At 42.7% G+C, this 24,295-nt stretch overlaps 1 protein-coding gene across 2 annotated transcripts in view; it reads left to right on the top strand.

Moving 5' to 3' along the window:
* The window catches only part of GFM2 (GTP dependent ribosome recycling factor mitochondrial 2), a 63,260-nt gene that overhangs the window by 5,841 nt on the left and 33,124 nt on the right, over nt 1–24,295 (top strand). For both annotated transcript variants that reach the window (XM_075838269.1, XM_075838278.1), the window contains exons 2-10: nt 1,282–1,364; nt 4,317–4,395; nt 5,307–5,352; nt 11,737–11,834; nt 12,015–12,140; nt 12,432–12,520; nt 17,845–17,933; nt 19,058–19,118; nt 22,210–22,395. In XM_075838269.1, coding sequence (XP_075694384.1) covers nt 1,311–1,364; nt 4,317–4,395; nt 5,307–5,352; nt 11,737–11,834; nt 12,015–12,140; nt 12,432–12,520; nt 17,845–17,933; nt 19,058–19,118; nt 22,210–22,395 — 828 coding nt within the window. In that variant the 5' untranslated portion in view covers nt 1,282–1,310. The remainder of the gene's footprint in view (nt 1–1,281; nt 1,365–4,316; nt 4,396–5,306; nt 5,353–11,736; nt 11,835–12,014; nt 12,141–12,431; nt 12,521–17,844; nt 17,934–19,057; nt 19,119–22,209; nt 22,396–24,295) is intronic.

Raw genomic sequence — 24,295 nt, 5'->3', positions numbered from 1 at the left:
GCTCAGCACTCACAGGAGCACTTCAGCTGCTTAGTTCTAGCGATTGGTGGGGCTCTCAGTGCTCGGACCCCCACCAATCCAAACTTCTGACACGTCACTGACATTTCAGAAGTTTGTCAAATGTTTAGCTCCACTTTAACATTTTTAGAGTGTCTGGTGGTATAAGTATTTTTCTTAGAAGTGTAAATAAAAAATATCGCTTATAGTTAAATCCAGCCTCAAAATAAAGACTTTTTTTTTATATGGGACAACCCATTTAACGGCTAGAGCACTCCTCAGCCTTATTGGTTTAGCCACCATTGGATTTTCTTCTCAGTGACTGACTGTAAACCCTCACTGTCTTAGGGCTCATTCAGACGAACGTGAATAACGTCCGTGTGCTGTGCATGGAAATCATGTGCAGCGCGCAGACCCATTGATTTCAATGGGGCCGTTCACACATGCAGGAATTTTCATGCAGCGAGTCTGTTGCGTGAAACTCACTGCATGTCCTATATTGGTGCGTTATAACGCACCCATTGGAGTCAATGGGTGCGTGAAAACCACGCACCGCACACGGATGCACATCCGTGTGTGATTTGCGCATCCATTCAATTGAAAATAACAACAAAAAAAAAAAGATGTGCTTTGCGAGTGCGTGAATGGACCAGATTCACGCGCGTGTATCTGATACGCTCGTGTGAATGTAGCCTTAGTATATGTTGTTGTTAACAATGTGACAATCTCTCATTGGTTGTTGGAAAGCTCATTAAAAAGTGACAACCAATATGGCGGTGGTTCCTGTTGTCACTTTATTGTAATGTATTAGAAAAATGCATTAAAGTGAAGGGGTGGCATGAATAATCCACGGCAACTTACTAATATATATATGATGCTTTAGGGCCTCTTCACGTCAGCGTTGGGTTCCGTCAGACCTTTCCGTGAGGAGAACCAATAAACGGAAACTAAAGCTTTCTATTTCGAATGCTTTCCGTTTGTCTCCGTTCCGTAAGTTTTCAGTTTTTTGGCGGAATCAATAGCTTAGTCGACTGCGTTATTGATTCCGCCGAAAAAACTGAAACCTTCCGTATCAGAGACAAACGGAAACCATTTGCTTCGGAAGCATTACCATTGAAATAAATAGCAATGCAAACCGAAAGCTATGGTTTCTGTTTGGTTTTCGTTCATGGGTTCACCTGACGGAAAGGTCTGAAGGAACCGACGAACAGAACCTAACGCTGATGTGAACACAGCCTTATTCCGTGTTTCTACAGCTGTTGACTTCTTCGATGTCTTTTATAGGTCATGTTGTGTCTGTAAAGTAGAAAAAAATGATGTTTGCAGTGGTGAAGTCTGTGCTTGGAAAGTCTGCGGTTTACCCAGCGGTAAGTAGTGGCGTGTGAGGTAAGACTTCACGAGGTAAGGTTTATTGCTCACCTCTGTAATGCTACATTTTATCAGCTGTTATTGCCAGGGAAAGATTCTGCCGGCCGCACATTACCTCTGCAGAAGAAGTTGGTTTTTTTTCTTCTGGCTAATGGGGGAGGGGGGGCACCAGAACAAAGGACCCCTCCCCCCCCCCCCCCCCCCACTTGATATCCATATGTGCTCATATGGAATATCGCCAAGCGTTTTCATCACAAGACAACTGGTTTTAAAGGAGTGTCCTTGTTAGATCACGCAAGACAAACGTTTTTCAATTGGAATAATTTTTAATAAATGCTATTATATGTTATGGTGCCCCCCTGTGTTCTTTTGATTCCTTTTCAAAATGTCCGCCTGGTGGGGCAGATTTACTAAGGCCTCATTCACACGACAGGGTCCGAGTGTCGGCCGGGAAAATCGGCCGTTTTTGGCCGATTTTCCGGGCCGTGTTGCCGTTTTTACAGGCCGTTTTGGACCCGATTTGCATCCGTTTTTTTCCCTGTCCGTTTTAAAATCGGATGAATTTCATTTAAATTTGTTGCCACACACAGCTCTCTGTAGGGGATGCCACCCTGCCCCCTGTAGGGGATGCCACCCTGCCCCCTGTAGGGGATGCCACCCTGCCCCCTGTAGGGGTTGCCACCCAGCCCCCTGTAGGGGTTGCCACCCAGCCCCCTGTAGGTGATGCCACCCAGCCCCCTGTAGGTTGCACCCATCCCCCCCCCACATTCCAGGAAAAGTCACTGACTTCGACGTCCATATATGGACAGTGTAGTCACTCCTCCTGTAGCGGAATCCCCGGCCATAGCGTCGGGGATTCCGCTGCAGAAGTGAGTGACATCGCTGTGTCCATATATGGACAGTGTAGTCACGCACTTCTCCTGTAGCGGAATCCCCGGCCATAGAGTCGGGGATTCCGCTGCAGAAGTGAGTGACTTCGCTGTGTCCATATATGGACAGTGTAGTCACGCACTTCTCCTGTAGCGGAATCCCCAATTCCCGGCCGGGGATTGGGGATTCCCACTCCTACAGGGAGCAAAAAAAGACCCTCCTCCTCCTCACATGCACTCTGCACTGTGAGGAGGAGGAGAGAGAGCACGAGCGACGGGACACATTCCGGTGATGGCCGTGTTTTACCCGGCCCCATAGACTTCTATGGGAGCCGGGCGGCCGGCCGAAAATAGGGCATGTCCCATTTTTTGACGGCCGGTTTTCCCGGCCCGTCAAAAAATCGGTCGTGTGAATAGCCCCATTAGGGGTCTATTGTTCCTAATGCAGCCGGGTGACGGCCGATTTATGAACGGCCGTCACCCGGACGGGAAACCCTGTCGTGTGAATTCCGCCTAAGACTGGAGTTTCATATGCACAGCTCTTAATCTGTTGTAGCATTCTGCTGGCCGTACATCAGACATATTAGGATCGGGGGAGGTAACACTGAGCATGTGGGACCACCAACACTGGTTCTGAGAAGGAATGAAAAGAACACCAGGGAGCACCATAACAAATATGTAACAGCCATTTTTTCATTTCCAATGGAAAAATTGTTATATGTGATCTAACAGATATGTCATTTTTAATTGTGGGACGACCCCTTTAATGTCCGATACATTTTTAGGTGGTGGAACTGGTTTGTTGGTTAGCTACCATCAGCACAAAGATTATTGCTCCATATTGTAATGACAATGCAGATTAGACGTGTTTTGTGTCAGTATCTCTCAGCTGAATACGCTGCCCTAAGTAAGGGCATCCTATTACAGGGACAGGACTGTTCTCCTATTAGCCAAAACTGCCCAAAAAAATATTGTGCCATCTTGGCTAAAGGAGCGATCAAAGAGTACATGAAACTCCTAGTTATGAGCCCGATGAATTCATGAGGGGAGCACAAGCCCACCACCCGCCACTCTCCACCTTGTCAGGAATAAACTGGACTCACAACTATAAGCCCCAGGGTATTCTTTGATTGCTTTTATTTTTTTGGCAAATGCCACAATATTTTGTACCTTACCTAGGGCAGCATATCCAGCCGAAAAATCCACTTTAAGGCTGGGTTCACACAGAGTATTTTGCCGAGTTTTTTGACGCGGAAACCGCGTCGCAAAACTCGGCAAAAACGGCCCTAAAATGCCTCCCATTGATTTCAATGGGAGGCGTCGGCGTCTTTTTCCCGCGAGCAGTAAAACTGCCTCGCGGGAAAAAGAAGCGACATGCCCGATCTTTGGGCGTTTACGCCTCTGACCTCCCATTGACTTCAATGGGAGGCAGAGAGAGCGTATTTCGCGGTGTTTTATGCCCGCGGCGCTCAATGGCCGCGGGCGAAAAACGGCGCGAAAATCGGCGTGCAGGGAGAGGAAAATCTGCCTCAAACTTCCAAACGGAATTTTGAGGCCGATATTACTCCTGCAAAATACTCCGTGTTTTTTTGCAGGCAGAAAATCTGCTTCAAAATTCAGTTTGGAATTTTGAGGCAGATTATGCTCTGCCTGCACGTCGATTTTCGTGGCGTTTTTTCCGCTCGTGGGAAAAAGACGCCTCCGCCTCCCATTGAAACAATGTGAGGCATTTTCTGACTTTTTTGGCGCGTTTTCCGACACGGTTTCCGCGTCAAAAAACGTGTAAAAAAAAAAACTCTGTGTGAACTGACCCCCTATCTTCAATATGCAAATATTAATGAGGCCTGTGGCTTACATATTAAAATGTTTTATTAAAGCTTTGCGAATGTAGAAATGGTAAGACTAACTTTTATAAAATAAAAGATGTTGAAGATGTGTATAGGAAGCGGTTATATTTCAGCTACTTCCGTGCGGCGGTAGCCTGATTTACACTGTAGCTGCCAGCCGTATCGTGGCTTTTCTGTGGGTGACAGGATGTATTTGATGGAATTATCAGAAAATGACCGCGGTTACCTCCTGCAGTGTGTTCATTGTTGTAGAAGACTGCGCACTAGACCAAGATGTCAGAATGGCCGTTCAAGGAACTATAGCATGCCAGCGGGTAAGGTGGTGTATTAGTCCAAAATTTTTTTTGCCTTGTGTTGCAAATTTGTTAACGTTCACGGAAAAATGTAAAGACTTCTCTGGAATATTTCTTTCTATTTAGCCCTCTTATTCATGAAGAATAAGATGGCATTTGAATCACTTGTTAAAACAACAAAAGAGAAGCTCCCTCTCTCCATCGCCCACTGACCTGAGTGCCACTGCTTGGAAACATTGCAGCAGCGCTCCTATCCATACACGGGCCCCATCGTCTCTCGCTCTCTGTGAAATGTAGGGGACACCTATACGTTGTAGAGAAAGGGTGTCCCAGCTATGGCCGTATGTGACAAGTCCGCACTCTCTGTGTAACGTATGGTTGTCCCATTTACATACATGAGCACCGCAGCAATATTTACATTAGGCGCCGCTGAGGTCAGTGGGTGCCCTAGCAAGGGAGTTTTCAAGCAATTGAAAAGCCATCTTATTCTTCATGAATTAGAGGACTTAATAGGAAAAAAAATCATGGCCAATCTGTATCACTGGAGCTCCCTCCTTCACCCTCCCTTCTCATAGCTCGGTGGCTCCTGTTAGGTTAAATCAATACATTGCCTGATTCCCGGAGGCTTGGGAGTAATAACTTGTAGAACTTTGGTAAAACATTAGTTTTCTTAAAGGGGTTTTCACAATCATTATTTATCACCTATCCACAGGATAGGTGATTAATATCTAATCGGTGGGGGTCCGACCACTGGGGCCACCACATAGAACGGGCCTACCTTGCTGCTCATGGAATGGCGTTGTAGTTGTCATGCTCAACCATGAGGCTGCCGAGCGCTATCTTCCGTTCTAACATCATCTTCTTGTCTATAGTCTGTATGTACTCTGTCTTCTTGTATGTGCCTTAGTCATTTTTCTGCTGCTGTTTTGCAGGCGATGTCAAATCTTTACGAAGTATCATCACCCCTCCGGTATCCAAGTAAGAAAAGCGCACGTTACTCTGGTATTTTGTACTTCCGCACTCCAAATTCTTAAAGGCTACGTACACCTTTTTAAAATACATTTTCTATTTCTTTTAACCCCTTAACGCTCAGTGACGTACTATTCCGTCATGGAAACCATCCCGTTCACGCTCCATGACGGACACATACAGGAGCTGTGACAGCTGCTGTCTTGTACAGCAGTTGCAGCAGCTCCTATAGCGGGACCGATTGCTGTGTCCCTGCTGATTAACCCCTTAAAAGTCACGTTCAATAGCGATCGCGGCTTCTTAGGGGTTAAACCACCATCAACGGCCTGCTACATGATAGCGGGCAGCGCGCCTAACAATGGCATCCGGCTATGCCATCTACGGAAGCCTAGTGGGTCCTGACAAAGTCAGCACCCACTGTGTTTTCTGTCAGTGAGTAGCTGACAGTTCTAATACACTGCACTACGCATGTAGTGCTGTGTATTAGAATAGCGATCAGGGCCTCCTGCCCTCAAGTTCCCTAGTGGGACAAAGTAATAAAGTAAAAACAAGTTGTGTAAAAATAAGAAAATAAAAGTAAAAATCCCCCTTTTTCCCTTATCAGTCCTTTTTTATTTATTTAATTTTTATTAATAATAAACAAACTATACATAATTAGTATCTCCGTGTCCGTAACGGTCTGAACTACAGAATTATTTTGTTATTTATCCCGCGCGGTGAACGCCATAAAATAATAATAAACTGCACCAGAACCACAACTGTTTGGTCATTTAATCTCCCAAAAAATAGAATAAAAAGAGATCAAAAAGTCGCATGTACCTAAAAATGGTACTGATCGAAACTACAGTTCGTTACGCAAAAAATAAGTCCTCGCACGGCTTTATTGATGGAAAATAAAAAAGTTCTGGCTCTTAGAATAAGGTAACACAAAAAGTGAATGATTTTTTACAAAAAGTATTTTATTCTGCAAACACCATAAGACATAAAAAAACTATAAACATCCGGTATCGCCGTAATCGTATCGCGCCGCAGAATAAAGTGAATAAGTCATTTATAGCGCACGGTGAACGCTGTAAAAAAACAATAGTAGAATTGCTGTTTTTTAGTCACCACGCCACTTAAAAATAGAATAAAAACTGATCAAAAAGTCCCATGCACCCCAAGAAAACTGCAATGGATTCCTCAAGGGGTCTAGTTTTCAAAATGGGGTCACTTTTGGGGGTTTTCCACTGTTTTGGCACCACAAGAACTCTTCAAACCGGACATGGTGCCTAATAAAAAAAGAGGCCTCAAAATCCACTAGGTGCTCCTTTGCTTCGGAGGCCGGTGCTTCAGTCCATTACCGCACTAGGGCCACATGTGGGATATTTCTCAAAACTGCAGAATCTGGGTAATAAATATTGAGTTGTGTTTCTCTGGTGAAACCTTCTGTTTTACAGAAAAAAATAGAATAAAAAGGATTTTCTGACAAAAAAAAGAAATATGTAAATTTCACCTCTACTTTGTTCTAAATTCCCGTGAAACACCTAAAGGGTTAATAAACTTTCTATATGCTGTTGTGAATACTTTGAGGGGACTAGTTTCTAAAATGGGGTGTTTCATAGGGGTTTCTAATATATAAAGCAACTTCAGAACTGAACTGGAACCTAAAAAAAAAAAAAAGAGGCAATACTTTGCTTCTTACATTATACTGATAATGAGCAGTGCCCACCCCGAGATGACCCCAGTTTTGACCATTTGTATAAACGGAGACCCCTATTAGATGGTTTCAGTGCCCGGTTTTCCCAAACATACACCCCCGAGAAGTGTATTTCTATTGATGAGTCCTTGGTACATTTTAAAGGGGGGCTTCAATTCCGCCAGTGCCTGCCGGGTAAGAGGGCAAGGTATGGCGTGAAGATGTATAAGCTGTGCGAGAGTGCATCAGGGTATACCTACAGATTTAGGATATATAAAGGGAAGGACAGCAGTATTCAGCCCCCAGAATGCCCCCCCTTACTGGGAGTTAATGCAAAAATTGTGAGAGATTTGGTGCACCCACTGCTGGACCAGGGTCACCACCTCTACCTGGAGAATTTTTATACCGGCGTCCCACTCTTCAAGTGCCTCGCTTCCAGAAGTATTGCGGCATGCGGCAGTGCTAATAGAAATCTGAGAGGCCTCCCTAATACTCTGCTTGGGCAAACAAGAAGGGGTGAGAGCAGGGCACATTCTAGCAGCAACATATTGTGTGTAAAGTACAAGACAAGAGAGATGTCCTTGTATTGACAACAATACATGGCCACACCAGTACCCATGTACCTGTAGGAGGTACCAGTACAGAGACCCCCAAACCAGACTGCATCCTGGACTACAATAGGTTCATGGGAGGGGTGGGCTTGTCAGATCAAGTCCTGAAGCCCTACAGCGCCATGCGGTGTGGTATAAGAAGCTGGCCGTGTACATCATACAGATGGCATTGTACAATGCATATGTGCTACGTCGATGTACAGGCCAGACGGGAACCTTCCTGGAATTTCAAGAGGTGGTTATCAAGAAACTAATATTTAGGGACCAGGAAGGGGGGCACCCAGTACTTCTGGAAGCGGGGCCACACACATCGTACCAGGCAAACACTTTCCAGGAGAAGTTCCCCAAACTGGCAAGAAGGGCAAAAGTCAAAAGAGGTGCAAAGTCTGCTATAAGAGGGGGATAAGGAAGGACACAATATATCAATGTGACACGTGTCCCGAATAACCAGAGCTCTGTATGAAAGTGTTTTAAAATGTATCATACATCCCTTGATTTTTAATTTACCCTGATGCACTCCGCACAGCTTATCCCCCTCATCTTTCCCCTCTGAGCCCTGCTGTGTGCCCAGGCAGCTGATAACATCCACATGGAGGGTATTGCCATACCCGGGAGAACCCACATTACAGTTTGAGATGTATTTCTCCGGTCAAAATGCTCACTACACCTCTAGATGAATGCCTTTAGGGTGTAGTTTTTAAAATAGGGTCACTTCTCAGGGGGTTTCAACTGTACTGGTGCTTCTGCATACATGACTTCGCACCAGAAAATCCCCCAGTAGGCCAAATGGTGGTTCTTTCCTGCTGAGCCCTCCCATGGGCCCAAACGGCAGTTTATCACCACAAATGGGGTATTGCCGCACTAAGGACAAATTGGGCAACAAAATGGGGTATTTTATTGTGAAAATAAGACATTTTGAGCCAAGACTCCATATTATTGGAAAAAATTAAATTTGTTTTAATTCCCAGCCCAATTCAAATAAGTTCTGTGAAAAAACAATGAGGTCTAAATGGTCACAACACCCATAAATGTATTCCTGGAGGGGTGTGGTTTTCAAAATGGGGTCACTTCTGGTGGGTTTCCATTGCTTTGATACCTCTGGGGCTCTGCAAATTCGACATGGCACCCGAAAACCAATCCAGCAAAATTTGGACTCCAAAGAAAACCTAGTGCTCCTTTCCTTCTGAGCCCTCCCATGGGCCCAAACGGCAGTTTATCACCACAAATGGGCTATTGCCGCACTAAGGACAAATTGGGCAACAAAATGGGGTATTTTATTCCCTGTGAAAATAAGAAATTTTGATGAAAAATGTCAGCTTATTGGAAAAAAATATATTTTTTTAATTTCACAGCCCAATTCAAATACTTGCTGTGTAAAAACTGTGGGCTCAAAATGGTAACAAAAAGCATAAATTAATTCCTTGAGGGGTGTAGTTTGCAAAATGGGGTCCCTTTTGGGGGATTCCTACTGTTTTGGCACCTCAACACCTCTCCAAACCTGGCATGCTGCCTAAAATATATTCTAATAAAAAAAGAGGCCTCAAAATGCACTAGGTGCTTCTTTGCTTCTGGGGCTTGTGTTTTAGTCCACGAGCGCAGTAGGGCCACATGTGGGACATTTCTAAAAACTGCAGAATCTGGACAATACATATTTAGTAGTGTTTCTCTGGTAAAACCTTCTCTGTTACAGGAAAAATTAGAATAATATTTAAATTCATCAAGAAAAATGAAATTTGCAAATTTCACCTCCACTTTGCTTTAATTCCTGTGAAATGTCTAAAGGGTTAAAAAACTTTCTAAATTCTGTTTTGAATACTTTGAGGGGTCTAGTTTTTAAAATGGGGTGTTTTATCAGGGTTTCTAATACATAGGCCCCACAAAGCCACTTCAGAACTAAACAGGTACCTTAAAAAAAAGGCTTTTGAAATTTTCTTAAAAATATGAGTAATTGCTGTTTATGTTCTAAGCCTTGTAACGTCCAAGAAAAATAAAATAATGTTCAAAAAACGATGCCAATCCAAAGTAGACATATGGGAAATGTGAACTAGTAACTATTTTGGGTGGTATAACCGTCTGTTTTACAAGCATATGCATTTAAATTCAGAAAAATGCTATTTTTTTTTCTCTAAATTTTGCAGTTTTTCACAAACACTGAATATATCGACCACATTTTACCACTAACATAAAGCCCAATGTCTCACGAGAAAACAAGCTTGGATAGGTTTAAGCATTCCGACGTTATTACCACATAAAGTGAAATATGTCAGATTTGAAAAATGGGCTCTGAGCCTTAGGCCCAAACTAGGCTGCGTCCTTAAAGAGGCTCTGTCACCAGATTTTGCAACCCCTATCTCGTATTGCAGCAGATCGGCGCTGCAATGTAGATAAGAGTAACGTTTTGTTTTTTAAAAACGTGCATTTTTGGCCAAGTTATGACCATTTTTATATTTATGAAAATGAGGCTTTCTAAAGTACAACTGGGCGTGTATTGTGTGTGTTACATCTGGGCGTTTTTTACTTCTTTTACTAGCTGGGCGTTGTGAATAGAAGTGTATGATGCTGACGAATCAGCATCATCCACTTCTCTTCGTTACCACCCAGCTTCTGGCAGTGCAGACACACAGCGTGTTCTCGAGAGATCACGCTGTGACGTCACTTCCTGCCCCAGGTCCTGCATCGTGTCGGACGAGCGAGGACACATCGGCACCAGAGGCTACATTTGATTCTGCATCGGCGTTTGCAGGTAAGTCGATGTAGCCTCTGGTGCCGATGTGTCCTCGCTCGTCCGACACGATGCAGGACCTGGGGAAGTGACGTCACAGCGTGATCTCTCGAGAACACGCTGTGTCTGCACTGCCAGAAGCTGGGTGTTATGAAGAGAAGTGGATGATACTTCTATACACAACGCCCAGCTAGTAAAAGAAGTAAAAACGCCCAGATGTTACACACACAATACACGCCCAGTTGGACTTTAACGTTAAACACGCCCAGTTGGACTTTAACGTTAAACACGCCCAGTTGGACTTTAACGTTAAACACGCCCAGTTGGACTTTAACGTTAAACACGCCCAGTTGGACTTTAACGTTAAACACGCCCAGTTGGACTTTAACGTTAAACACGCCCAGTTGGACTTTTACTTTAAACACGCCCAGTTGTACTTTAGAAAGCCTCATTTGCATAAATATAAAAATGGTCATAACTTGGCCAAAAATGCTCGTTTTTAAAAAAACAAAACGTTACTCTTATCTACATTGCAGCGCCGATCTGCTGCAATGGGATATGGGGGTTGCAAAATCTGGTGACAGAGACTCTTTAAGGGGTTAATAAACAACTTTTAAATTGACTTTTATTTTAAAAAAAAATGTTTTTACTTTTTACAATACAGCTTCTATGTATCCTGTATACATGGAAACTGTATCGTAACGTCAAAGCTGATTCCGTCAGGTCATCTGACGGCTCGGCTGAGATCAGGTGACACACAGGAGTCGCCTAATAATGATCACATCTAAGTTTGAACTTGTATGTGATCGTTATTAACCAGATCTTGCGTGTCAGAGACACGTATGACCCGATCTCCGCTGAAACGTCAGTTTAGCTGGCCTGACGGTATCGGCTATGACAGAACGATACAGCTACTATGTATACAGAATACATAAAAGCTGTATCTTAACTTTTTTTCTATACTTTATAAGTCAATTTAAAAGTTGTTCAAAAACACATAACACACTGATTTTATTAAAATAATTTGTATTCTCCTATCAAAGGTGCACATAGCCTTTAAAACCGTTCAGAGCACCAGCTACTGACACTGAAGGTATAATATAGGATACATGTCTTTTTTGCACAAACTGAAGTTAAAAGCTTTATTTAATGAGCAATAGTAGACAAAGCAGAAGACACGTGACCCTCCTGGATAGGCGTGACCAAATGAATAATATCTGTGTGGGTAATCGCAACCAATCAAGTTACTGCTTCTTATTCCCCAAGAATTGTAAAAAGATTGAGAGATGAAACCCGATTGGTTGCTGCAGTTCTCTCTACTTTTCCTTTGCACTAGTTTTGATAAATTCCCCCCCCCCCCCTCCGGTATGCTTTTACTGCAGGATCAGAAACATAGGGATCATGGCTCATATTGATGCTGGGAAAACTACTACCACAGAGAGAATGTTGTATTATTCTGGTTATACCCGAGCTCTCGGAGGTAAGTGAAATATATCCGCTGTTATATAGTCTAAACATCTTTTATTTCATTGCTTTAGATAGAATTATAGTTATCGGTCTATATGATCTCTATATGATCTATCATCTTTTTCATTCATCTTGGCTTCCTTGTCATTGAACAATTTTATGTTTTCTCCCTTTGTTTTGATATATATAACAGATGTTGATGATGGGGACACAGTAACTGATTTTATGGTGCAGGAGAGGGAGCGTGGGATCACTATTCAGTCCGCTGCTGTCACGTTTGACTGGAATGGACACAGGATCAACTTGATTGACACTCCAGGTTGTCTGAGTTTCGTCTTTTGCATCATGCACTAGAATTGTAAGACTTTATTCACATGATCGGGTGTCAAATCGACGTTTTTCGCGGCCGTGCGGGACCTGTTTTTACGGATCCCTCATAGAATTGAATTTATTGTGGGATCCGGTAAAACGGGAAAAAATAGGACATGTCCTATTTCTTCCCTGGCCGTTCACACGGTCCGTTAAAAAGCGTACGATTATCCCTGTCATGTGAATAAGGCCTTACTACTTCAATGTGATATCTCCTAAACAATGTATTGTCTTTTCACAGGACACGTGGATTTCACTGTAGAAGTGGAACGCTCATTAAGGGTGTTGGATGGAGCAGTCGCTGTGTTTGATGCCTCGGCTGGTGTGGAGGTATAAGGGGTGATTTCAATTGGCACATGGTTGTCTAAACATTTTTTTGCTCATTTGGACACACATATATTTTCTGTAAGGCTGAGTTCACACGGGGCGGATACACTGCGTATTAGCACGCAGCGCACCCGCTTTGTGCGCCGCAGGGAATTCCTGGCGAAAAAGTGCACCAAAATGTGGTGACGTTTTTCGCATGGAATGCCCGCTACGAAAAACTGCAGCACTTAGCCGGCAAGCTAGCAGACCGCCTCCCGGGATGACCTCTTATCCCAGGAAACCGCTGCAGCGGCTGTCACATGGGATTAGGAGTCATCCCAGAAGAATGAAACCGACTCGTAGGTAAGTTTTTAATTCTTTTTTTCTTCTGAGTTAATTTTTTTGCGGCGCGAACGCCGCTAAAAACTGAACAACTGCTATTTGATGCAGGATTTTTATCCCCATTTAATTCAATGGGGAAATCCTGCAACATATAAGCAGCATTTACGTAAACCCAATTGACATGCTGCGGAATGAATTTCCGCCCCACAGGTCAATTTCTGAGCGGTATTTCCGCTCAGTATTTACGCAGCGTGTGGATGAGATTTGATTTACCTCCACTTTGCTGCTACTGTATTTGCTGCGGATTTTCCGCAACTAATTCCGTTGTGGAAAATCTGCAGTATTTCTGCAATGTATGAACTGGCCCTAATAGTATCTGGAGAAATAGCTGTTTTCAGTCGTCTACTCGTACAAGATATTGAGTGCTGCCGGTTAGGTCTTTGCTTAGCATGTTCATAGTTTTAGTATCTGAAGTAAATGTCATTACATTTTAAATACACACAGTGCTGTGAAAAAGTTTTAGGCTGTTGTGCAAAAATGCTACGGAGTAAGAATGTAGAAGTGTTAATCCGTTAGTGACCGACAATACGCCTTTTCATGGCGGCCACTAATGGGATTTATTCCGATGCAGTAGCCTTTTCACGGCGCTGCATCAGAATAAATAAACAGCAGCGAGCCGTTAAATCTCCCTGCTCAGCTACCTCCGGTTGCTGAGGGCTGGGAGCAGCCATCCTCGAATGGGCGAGATTGATATCCGTATCGATCTCGCCAGTTTAACCCCTCGGCTGTGGCGCTTCATAGCGAGCATCGCATCTGAGTGGTTTTGGAGTTCTCCCTCTCACCCCAACGGCATCCTGCGTGTGATCGCAGAGTACCGGTGTCTTTTGTGGCAGCCAGGGGGCCTAATAAAGGCCCCCAGGTCTGCCTGTAGTGAATGCCTGCACAGTGAATGCCGTAAAAAAATAAAATATAAAAACTATACGAAAATTGCTGTTTTCTGTGAATCTTGCCTTAAAATTTTTTTTATTAAAAAGTGATCAAAAAGCCGCATCTACTCCAAAATGGTACCAATAAAAACTACAAGTCCTACTACAAAAAAAAAATGCCCTCATACAACTGCATCGGCGGGAAATTAAAAAAGGTATGGCTCTTGAAATATGGAGACACACTAACAAATAATTTTGAAAAAAAGGGTTTTTACTGTGTAAAAGTAGTAAACCCTACAAAGTCTATATAAATTTGGTATCGTTGCAATCGTAACAACCCGCTGAATACAGTTATTGTGTTATTGATACCAAATAGTAAACGGCGTAAATATAGGATGCAAAAAAGTGTGGCGAAATTGTTTTTTTTTTTTTTTCTATTCTCCCCCCCCCCCCCCCCCCCCAAGTTAATCAATAAATTATATGTACCCCAAAATTGTGCTATTAGGAAATACAACTTGTCCTGCAAAAAACAAGACCTTAAACAGCTATGTCGACGCAAAAATAAAGTAGTTATAGCTCTTTGAATGACACAATGGAAAAACTTTAAAAATTGCTTGGTCATTATGGCCTAAAGTAGGCTGGTCACTAAGGGGTTAATAGTTTGTTTTTTCGATCAATTAAAGTAATTCTAAGTGAACGAAAATTAATTTAAATCAAATCAATATTTGGTGTGACCACCCTTTCCCTTCAAAACCGCATCAATTCTTCCAGGTGCACTTGGACACCGTTTTTGAAGGAACTCGGCGGGGAGGTTTTTCCAAACGTCCTGGAGAACTAACCACAGATCTTCTGTGGATGTAGGCTTCCTCAGATCCTTCTATCTCTTCATGTAATCCCTGACAGACTCGATGATGAGATCAGGGCTCTTTGCGGGCCATAACATCACTTTTAGGGCTCCCTGTTTTTAGGTTAATAGTTCTTATTGACATTGGCTGTATGTGTGATGTCGTTGTCCTGCTGCAGAATTAAATTTGGAGCCAATGAGGCGCCTCCCTGATGGTACTACTTGATGGATAATTATCTGCCTGTATTTCTCAGCATTGAGGACACCATTAATCCTGACCGCAGCCCCAAACTTGCAAGGAACCCCCACCATGCTTCACTGTTCAGACTCTCATTATTGTACCGCTCTCCAGCCCTTCGGTGAACAAACTGCCCTCTGTTACCAACAAATCGGTCACATTTTGACTTATAAGCCCAGAGCACCTGCTGCCATTTTTTTTGCACCCCAGTTCCTATGTCTTCATGCATAGTTGAGTCGCTTGGACTTGTTTCTACGTCATAGTGATGGCTTTTTGGTTGCAATTCTTCCATGAAGACCACGTCTGGCTAGACTTTTATGAACAGTAGATGGGTGTACCTGGGTCCCACTAGTTTCTGCCAGTTCTGAGCTGATGGCACTGCTGGACATCTTACAATTTCAAAGGGAAGTAAGCACGATGTGTCTTTGATCTGCTGTGCTAAGTTGCCTTGGCTGACCACTGCGTCTACAGTCCTCAACGTTGCCCGTTTCTTTGTGCTCCTCCAAAAGCGCTTGAACACCACATCTTGAAACCCCAGTCTGCTTTGAAATCTTTGCCTGGGAGAGACCTTTCTGGTGCAGTATAACTACCTTGTGTCTTGTTGCTGTGCTCTGTCTTGCCATGGTGGACCTGTGACGTGAATCTGTCTTCCACAACCTCCTCTTTGTAGCAGAGTTTGGCTGTTCTTCACCCAGTTTTAAGCCTCCTACACCGTTGTCTCTCTTAGGGTATGTGCACACACACTAATTACGTCCGTAATTGACGGACGTATTTCGGCCGCAAGTACCGGACCGAACCCACTGCAGGGAGCCGGGCTCCTAGCATCATAGTTATATACGATGCTAGGAGTCCCTGCCTCTCTGCAGGACAACTGTCCCGTACTGTATTCATGTTTTCAGTACGGGACAGTAGTTCCACGGAGAGGCAGGGACTCCTAGCATCGTATATAACTATGATGCTAGGAGCCCGGCTCCCTGCAGTGGGTTCGGTCCGGTACTTGCGGCCGAAATACGTCTGTCAATTACGGACGTAATTAGTGTGTGTGCACATACCCTTACATTAATGACTGTGTTTCAACTTACATATGAAAATTATTATCACCTGTTTGGTATAATTGGCTAATCATACACCTGACTTTAATCCTACATATTCCATCAAAGTTTACCTAGCAGAATTGATGCTGTTTTGAAGGCGATGGGTGGTCCCGCCAAAAAATCATTTGATTTAGATTTTTCTTCTGTTCATTCACTTTGTATTTTGTTAATTGATAAAAAAAACGATGTAAATCTGAATAAATCCTTAAGGTTAATGCAGTAGGTGCCACAGTTATGTAATTGTGAGCATGGTGTTTAACCCCTTAATGACTAGGCCTGAAAAGGCCTTAATGACCAGCTACATTTCATTTCTTAATTTTTGCCTATCCACCTTGCAGCAGCCGTTACTTTTTTACTTTTTCATTGACGTGACTATATGATGTTTTTGTTTTATGCGGGACAAAATTTTATTTTATTTTATTTTTTCTGCGCAGTTTTGGGGTAGAAAAAAATAAATTGTGTATGTTTTTTATCGTTTTATTTTTGCGGACTGGATATAGGAAATAGCGATTTTCAGCATTTTTTTCACACTAAATAACCTGTTTAAAATATTCAGGTTATTACAGTCGTGTAGATATTTAATGTGTGTGGGTTTTTTGTTTTTATGTAATGTGTGGGCTCTTTTTTTTTAACTTATGTAATAGCACACTCCTGTATATAGAATACACTGTGTCACTATGACACAGGCTGCTGTTAGGGTAACACCTAGTGTGCCCTAACAGCAGGCTTTCTAAGCAGACAGCCCTCGGGTACTTTCTAGGACACCAGGGCTAACTTCATAGGGTTCCCCCAGTCTCCGATCGCATCACCGGGTTTCCAGTGACGCGATCGAAGAGGGGAGTCCTCGTTGATCATGCCGTGGTCACGGACCGTGTTGATCAAAGGGTTAAACAGCTGGAGTTAGAATTTTATCTAATCCCAGCTGTACTCCGCAGTCTGTTCTCTAAGTTCAGGAGCTGTTAGAGCTTCTACTTAGAGGATGAGTGCTCACAGGAGCGCTGCTATGCCTTTTCTACATAGATTCCAAAAGATGTTGCTGTAGACTGGGGACCTGCACCACCTGCTGTCAAAACAGCGACAATCAATAAGGGGTTAACTACTCTTTAAATCCGTGAGGAAATTCCTATTTTTTGGCTATCGACACGCATGCCCGCCATCTTGGCTTGCTGATTGGATGACATCAGGGAGATGAACAAGTATTCCCTTACACTGGCCATACACATTGAACCTGACCATTACCTAATGTGTATGGGGGAAGGCTGTGTTTCAACATACCTAATACTTTATTCCACCAGGAGCTAAGCTGCTGCCAGTGGTGTCCAATAGTGGCTTGATTCTCTTTAATTCATGAAATAAGGAAGCACGCTTGGCCAAGTTGCGTATTTATTTCAGAGTTAGAAAAGATAACTGCCAGCCAAACTAGCGTTTTACTGACCGCTATCTAATGTGTATCGGCCAGCTGACCACTGCTAAAATGGCAGCAGTGTTTAGTTGTGCCCCCCCCCCAAAAAAAAAAACCTGCTGTATGTGAGGGCTAATAACCTCTTTCAGGTGTCTATTTAATGGGGAGGTTGATCTAAAAGTAATTTCTGACTCGTCCTAAAGTCATGGATTCTGTAAATCCATTTTCTAAACTTGTAAATCCCTTTTGGCTTAGAAATTTCCGTCTGTGATAAAACATTTTAAACAAAGGGCCATTCACATCACTGGTGCTTTGTTCAGAACGGTGTGGTAAAGATTGTACAAATGAAGTTTAGACACTCTATAGTTGATCGGAACCTAATACGTTTATAACAAATTCAGATGGAAGCCATTATGTTTCAATAAAGTCCAAACATTATACCTATATTGTGGGGTGTGCGCGCAGTATATCGGGATAATTCTAAGATCTTTTTACTCCGAAGGCTCAGACGCTGACCGTGTGGAGACAAGCAGACAAACATTACGTACCACGAATGTGTTTTTTAAACAAGATGGACAAGACTGGAGCCAGGTACTACCGTAGTTGTATGATGGGGTTATATAATGGGAATTATTTGGGGTCTTTAAAGGAACAGTGTCACCACAAAAAAAAATTTCATGTCAGTTTTATGTTAGTGTTTTATTAAAAACGTTTTTATTTATTTGTGTGTTTGTGTGTTACTTTTTTTTTATTTTTTCACTTTTTCTTCCCTATGGGGGCTGCCATTTTTTTTTCCATTTCTGTATGTGTCGATTAACGACACATACAGACATGGAATACGGCAGCCACAGTCCCATAGGGACTGCGAACGGGGCCCGTCCCATCCACTTCTGTGTACGCAGTCTGTGTGGGAACGGCGCATGCGCCGCTCCCACACAGTCCAATTTGAAATGTGCGCCGTCCGGCGCCATTTTCCTGTGGACCGGAAGTCGCGGCCGGACAGTAAGATTACTACTTCCGGTCGCGGCTTCCGGACTTGTGCACTTGGACCAGTGGCAGCAGACGGAGTGGACGGGCCGGAGGGAGCCGCGGCGGCAGGAGCAGGTAAGAGATTTCTATGTATGTTCGTGTTTGTGTGTGTTTACTACTGTATGTAAACCTACTACACTGTGTGTTAGCTCAAAAAATGGCGACACACAGTGTAGGAGGTTAGACCGTTCAATCCCCTCGTTTATCCCGGCACTAGCCAGGATAAAGGAGGGGGGGATTCTCTGAGCTCACTAGAGCGAGTGCTTTTTTCCCAATTTTGCAGCAAAAAGCAATGTGGTTGCTTTACCACATGCAATGCTGCAATTTTGGGAATAGCTCCATCTAGTGACCAGCAATGGGAAATATTATAAATTAGAATCTAATTTATAATATTTCCTGACTCGTGAAAAAAATAAAAAAAATGTGAACAATGTTTAATCACCTACACACTAAATGTTTAATTAAAAAAAAAAAAACATGTTTTGCTGGCAACACATTCCCTTTAATTCTGTTCTGAAAATATCTACAGTCATGTGATTTACAGTGTAATAAATCTGAAATATGCATCACTAACCCCAGTCAGTATGAGGGCGCAGTGCGAATCATTTATTTCTTGCTTTAGTGTTATGTGCTACAATATATTTGAGATACACAATTTTAGTCATTTCTTTGTTACTCTTTTTTAGCTTTACATATTCCATTGAAAGCATCAAAGAGAAGTTGAAAGCCAAGCCCTTGTTACTACAGGTAAAATGATTAAATGTGTAGATGAATGTCATGTTGTACACTATGGCCTAGGGCTGTAAATGCTCAGACCTTTTCGTAAAAGTGTTTATGCACTAAATGTTTATTTTCTGTACTCTCCTCAGACATTTATGGCATATCCACAGGATATGTCATAAATGCCTGATAGATGCGGGTCTCACCTCTGGGATCTGTACCTATCTCTAGAACAGGGGTACCCTAACCCTGTCCAGCCTGGGGAAGTAAGCCGCTGGCCATGGCATTAAGGTGGAGAGTCTGTGCAGAGATGGCCAGGAATTATAGAAATAGCCAAGCATTCTGTGCTACGCTGTTTCTGTAACTCCCAAAGAAGTGAATAGGAAGCAGTCAGGGGACCCCGTTGTGGCGGTGGATAAGATAATGGAAATAATGTGGACATAAATAGAGATTTTTCCTTTGGGACCTGCACCTATTTCACAAAGAGCGGTCATAGACCCCGTCCCACTTGGTGAGGCAGCCACTGGCACAGTGAACTTGGCTGTTCCTGTAATTCCCATTCACTTCTATGGGAGTTATGGAAAAAGCTGACCAAAGCAAGCTCGGCTGTTTCTGTAATTCTTGGCCATCGCTCTACTGACCCTTGTTCAGGAGTTAGGTGCGGGTCCCAGAGGTGGGACCTGCATCTCTAAGACGTTTGGCATGTCCTGTGGATATGCCATAAATGTCTGTGATGAGAATACCCCTTTAATGTGTTTATCACTTTAGCTCGCCATAAATGGAAATTTATGCCCCCGATTCAACCACAGCTGCAATATTTTACACTATCGGGTTGCTAGTTAGTAAAGGGAGGTGTATAGGAAGATTATTTAACCACTTAAGTAAATTAACATGCTAATTGTGTGGCCCCCGCCTTTAGTCCCGTTCTCCAGCACACAGTGGAATAATCCGTTCCTATCCTGTAAAACCCCTAAACACTGCGCTCATATTTAGTACCATGTTCCTGAGTTCAGAAGCCACTGCTTCTGCATCCATGCGTTTGCTATGGAACTGTGGGATATCATTAATGACATCACAGGGGTTCCCTGCGAAAGAGGTGCTTGGATGATACTGTTGACTGATACTGGTGATCTAATGGGCTTTTACCATTCTATGTTTGTTACACAGGGGGCGATACCTCCTAAAATTGTGTTTTTTTTCTCGCCACTTTAGCAATGTCATGTGTTTGACGGTGTGTGCACATATTTGGGAGAGTTTCAGAATACATTTTTGGGGTAGAGATTATTAATTGAACATCTATCTTGTAAATCCGGTTTCATTCCTTATGAGACACACAATAAGAATTTAGAACAATAAGATATGCCTATTTGTCACACAAAAGGTAACCTTTTACTCTGCGTGCCAAGTACAAAAAACAAAGCAGTTGTTACTATGTAAAAAGAAAAGCCGCTCGTACACTTGCGAATTCTATTCTTTTGTGTTGCTGCTCCTGTATCTTTTCATCTCATAGCTCAGATTACCCGGAGGTGGTATAGACGCGTAACGTGGCCGTGTGTTTAATCCCTAATAAATCCCTTTCTCAGGAAGTAGTGTTTTTTTATATATATTTTTGTTCCACACAGACCCAATTTGCTCATTGACTTGTACAAAAAAAGGACCCGGACTGCCTTTTTATTTTTTATTTTTTTAAGTGGTGAATAGCTTAACCCCTTAATGACCAGCCTTTTTTACGTTTCTCCATCGTCTCATTCAAAGAGCTAGAACTTTTTTTTATTTTTGCGTCGACATAGCTGTATAAGGTCTTGAATTTGCGGGACAAGTTGTATTTTTTAATAGCACCATTTTGGGGTACATAGAATTAATTGATTAACTTTTTTTGGGGGGGGGATAGAAAAGAACCTGCAATTTCGCCACTTTTTTGCGTCCTAAATTTACGCCATTTACCGTGTGGTATAAATAACACAATAACTTTATTCAGCGGGTTGTTGCGATTGCAACGATACCAAATTTGTATAGTTTTTGTATGTTTTACTACTTTTACACAGTAAAAACGCTTTTTTCTAAATTATTTGTTTTTATGTCTCCATATTTGAAGAGCCATAACTTTTTCTTTTTTTTTTTCGCCGATGCATTTGTATGATGGCTTTTTTTTTTTGCGGGACGACTTGTAGTTTTTATCGGTAGCATTTTGGAGTAGAGGCGACTTTTTGATCACTTTTTATCTATTTTTGCATTTTTATTTTATTTTTTACGACGTTCACCGTGCGGGTTAAATTATGTCACATGTTTATAGTCGGGGTCGTTATGGATGCGGCGATACCAAATGTGTGTAACTTTTTTACTTTTGTTTTTTTAATAATAAAGCAGTTTGTAAGGGGGAAAAGTGGATTTTTCATTTATTTTTTTTCACTTTTTATTAACATTTTTTTTACTAGTCCCACCAGGGGACTTCACTATGCGATTATCCGATCGCATTTATAATACACTGCAATACTTCTGTGTTGCAGTGTATTATGCCTGTCCAGAGGCATGATCTAGCAGGCATTCGCTCCAGGCAGACCTGTTGGCCTTTATTAGGCCCCCGGCTGCCATCGGAGACACAGACACTCAGCGATCTTATCGCTAGGTGTCGGTGGGATGAGAGGGAGCTCCCTCCCTCTCTCCAAAACAACTCCGGTGCGGCGCTCGCTATTGAGCGCTGCATCTGAGGGGTTAAACGGGTGAGATCGATACTAATATCGATCTCACCTGTTAGAGCAGGGAAGCTCCCAGCCCTCAGCTACCTCTGGCAGCTGAGAGCAGGGAGATTTGACCGCTCCCTGCTCTGTTTACTTATTCCGATGCAGCGCCGTAAAAAGTCTATTGCATCGGAATAAGGCCCGTTAGTGACCGATGTAGAAACACCATGGGGCGGTCACTAACGGGTTAATCAGTATTGAAGAGAAAAAAAAATATACTCCAATTAAATCGGTCATGTATGCCAAAAGAGCATGGGAGCATTACAGTATAAGTGAGATCCTACACACAAGGTTGCAGTTGTAGGATCTTTAGAGAAGTTACCGTGACTGTGATGTGATCATTTACTTTGCTATGTGTTTTATTTTTTTTGCATGTATAGCTTCCTATAGGAGAGGGAAAATCATTTCGGGGTCTAATTGATTTAGTAACCATGGAATCCCTCTGCTGGAGCCCCCGATCCAATGAAGATGATGGGAGAAGATTTCAGAGGAACCCTGTGAATGATATAATGGACCCGGACCTTCTGCAATCAGCCAAAGAAGCCAGAAATGCTTTATTAGAACAAGTAAAGTCTTAAAGTAAATATACAATATGTCAGCCAGAAAATAGACTGGAGAGAAGATGGATGACATGATATGGGAGTCCTCTTAAAACTAGGGCCGTTCTGAGATGATCTACTAAAATGTTGCCCATGGATATTCCTGCACCCACTGAACAGCCCTCAAACCCTCGCTCAGGGGGCCTTTCAAAGGAGCTCACCGTATGCTAAGTGACGTGTGTCTCTCTGCTGATGTCTGGCAGATGTTTGTGACACTTATGCATGAAGTGTCAGAATGTGCCCCTTACAATGGCCTGTTCAGTTTGTGAAAAAACACCCACGGACACTGTTTCAGTAAGGTATCTGATAGATATCCTGATTTAAAGTGGATCTGTTACCTGCATATGCTGCACTATGTAAGGACCACATATTACAGCTGTAGGTCCGTACTCCTAGTAGCCGAAATGGCCTAAAATGTATTTGTGCTGTTTGCGTAATAGAACAGCTGAAAGAATGCGCCGGACTCGTATAGTTATGAGTCCACTGCTTTCATGAGTATCATTGCCCTGCCCTTTCAGGTTGGTGATTGACAGGCTACTGTGTATATGTGCATACAAAGCCGCCTGTCCGTCACCGCGGAGAGGGGTGGGGGGCACTCCCTTAATGAATACAGTGGACTCATAACTATGAGTCCAGTGTATTTCAGAGCTCCTGTTAAGCACATAGGCTACTAGGAGTATGGACCTGCATCTGTAATATGCTGCCTGATCCCCTTTTTAAAGTGTTTTTTTCCTTTTATGTATAGAAATGCATACTCTCTATTATTTCCTAATAAACTGTATAATCTTGTTCTGCCTCTCCTGTACTGCCCAGTGTCCATGCTACATGTTGCTCATGTAATACAGAAAAGGAGATGGAGTGTAAGTAATGTCTGTTCAACTCCCAAATACAATACAGAAGCATCTTCAGCAAGTCAGGAGCCTGCACTTTGTCTCCTTCTGTGTATGAGTTCTGGCAGCTCAGACACTGGGGCAGTCCATGCTGCATTTATTACAGGAAAGAGACAAAACAAGTTTATGGAAAATATTCGGAAAGTACGTCACAGCGTGAGTACTACACAATATTAATATTAATTTCCACACGTAAAGTTTACAACCCCGTGACAGATCCTTTCTAAATATTAAAGGAACTTTTTAAACTTAAAGAGGCTCTGTCACCAGATTATAAATTCCCTATCTCCTACATAATCTGATTGGCGCTGTAATGTAGATAACAGCAGTGGTTTTTATTTTGAAAAACGATCATTGTTGAGCAAGTTATGAGCAATTTTAGATTTATGCTAATTAATTTCTTAAAGACCAACTGGGCGTGTTTTTACTTTTGACCAACTGGGCGTTGTACAGAGGAGTGTATGACGCTGACCAATCAGTGACCAATCAGCATCATGCACTCCTCATTGTTCCAGCCCAGCTTCTTTCACTGCACAATCACACTGTGCTATGGATCATGCTGGGCTGGAACAATGAGAAGTGTATGATGCTGATTGGTCACTGATTGGTCAGCCTCATACACTTCTCTGTACAACGCCCAGTTGGTCAAAAGTAAAAACACGCCCAGTTGGTCTTTAAGAAATTAATTAGCATAAATCTAAAATTGCTCATAACTTGCTCAAAAATGACCGTTTTTCAAAATAAAAACCACTGCTGTTAACTACATTACAGCGCCGATCAGATTATGTAGGAGATAGGCCATTTATAATCTGGTGACAGAGCCTCTTTAAAGAGGCTCTGTCGCCACAGTATAAGTGGCCTATCTTGTACATAATGTGATCGGCGCTGTAATGTAGATTACAGCAGTGTTTTTTTATTTAGAAAAACTATCAATTTTGACGGAGTTATTTTCTATTTTAGCTTTATGCTAATGGGTT

Source organism: Rhinoderma darwinii, chromosome 1 (assembly GCF_050947455.1).
Source record: "Rhinoderma darwinii isolate aRhiDar2 chromosome 1, aRhiDar2.hap1, whole genome shotgun sequence".
NCBI lineage: Eukaryota > Metazoa > Chordata > Amphibia > Anura > Rhinodermatidae > Rhinoderma > Rhinoderma darwinii.
This window is presented reverse-complemented; position numbering and strand designations above follow the sequence as displayed.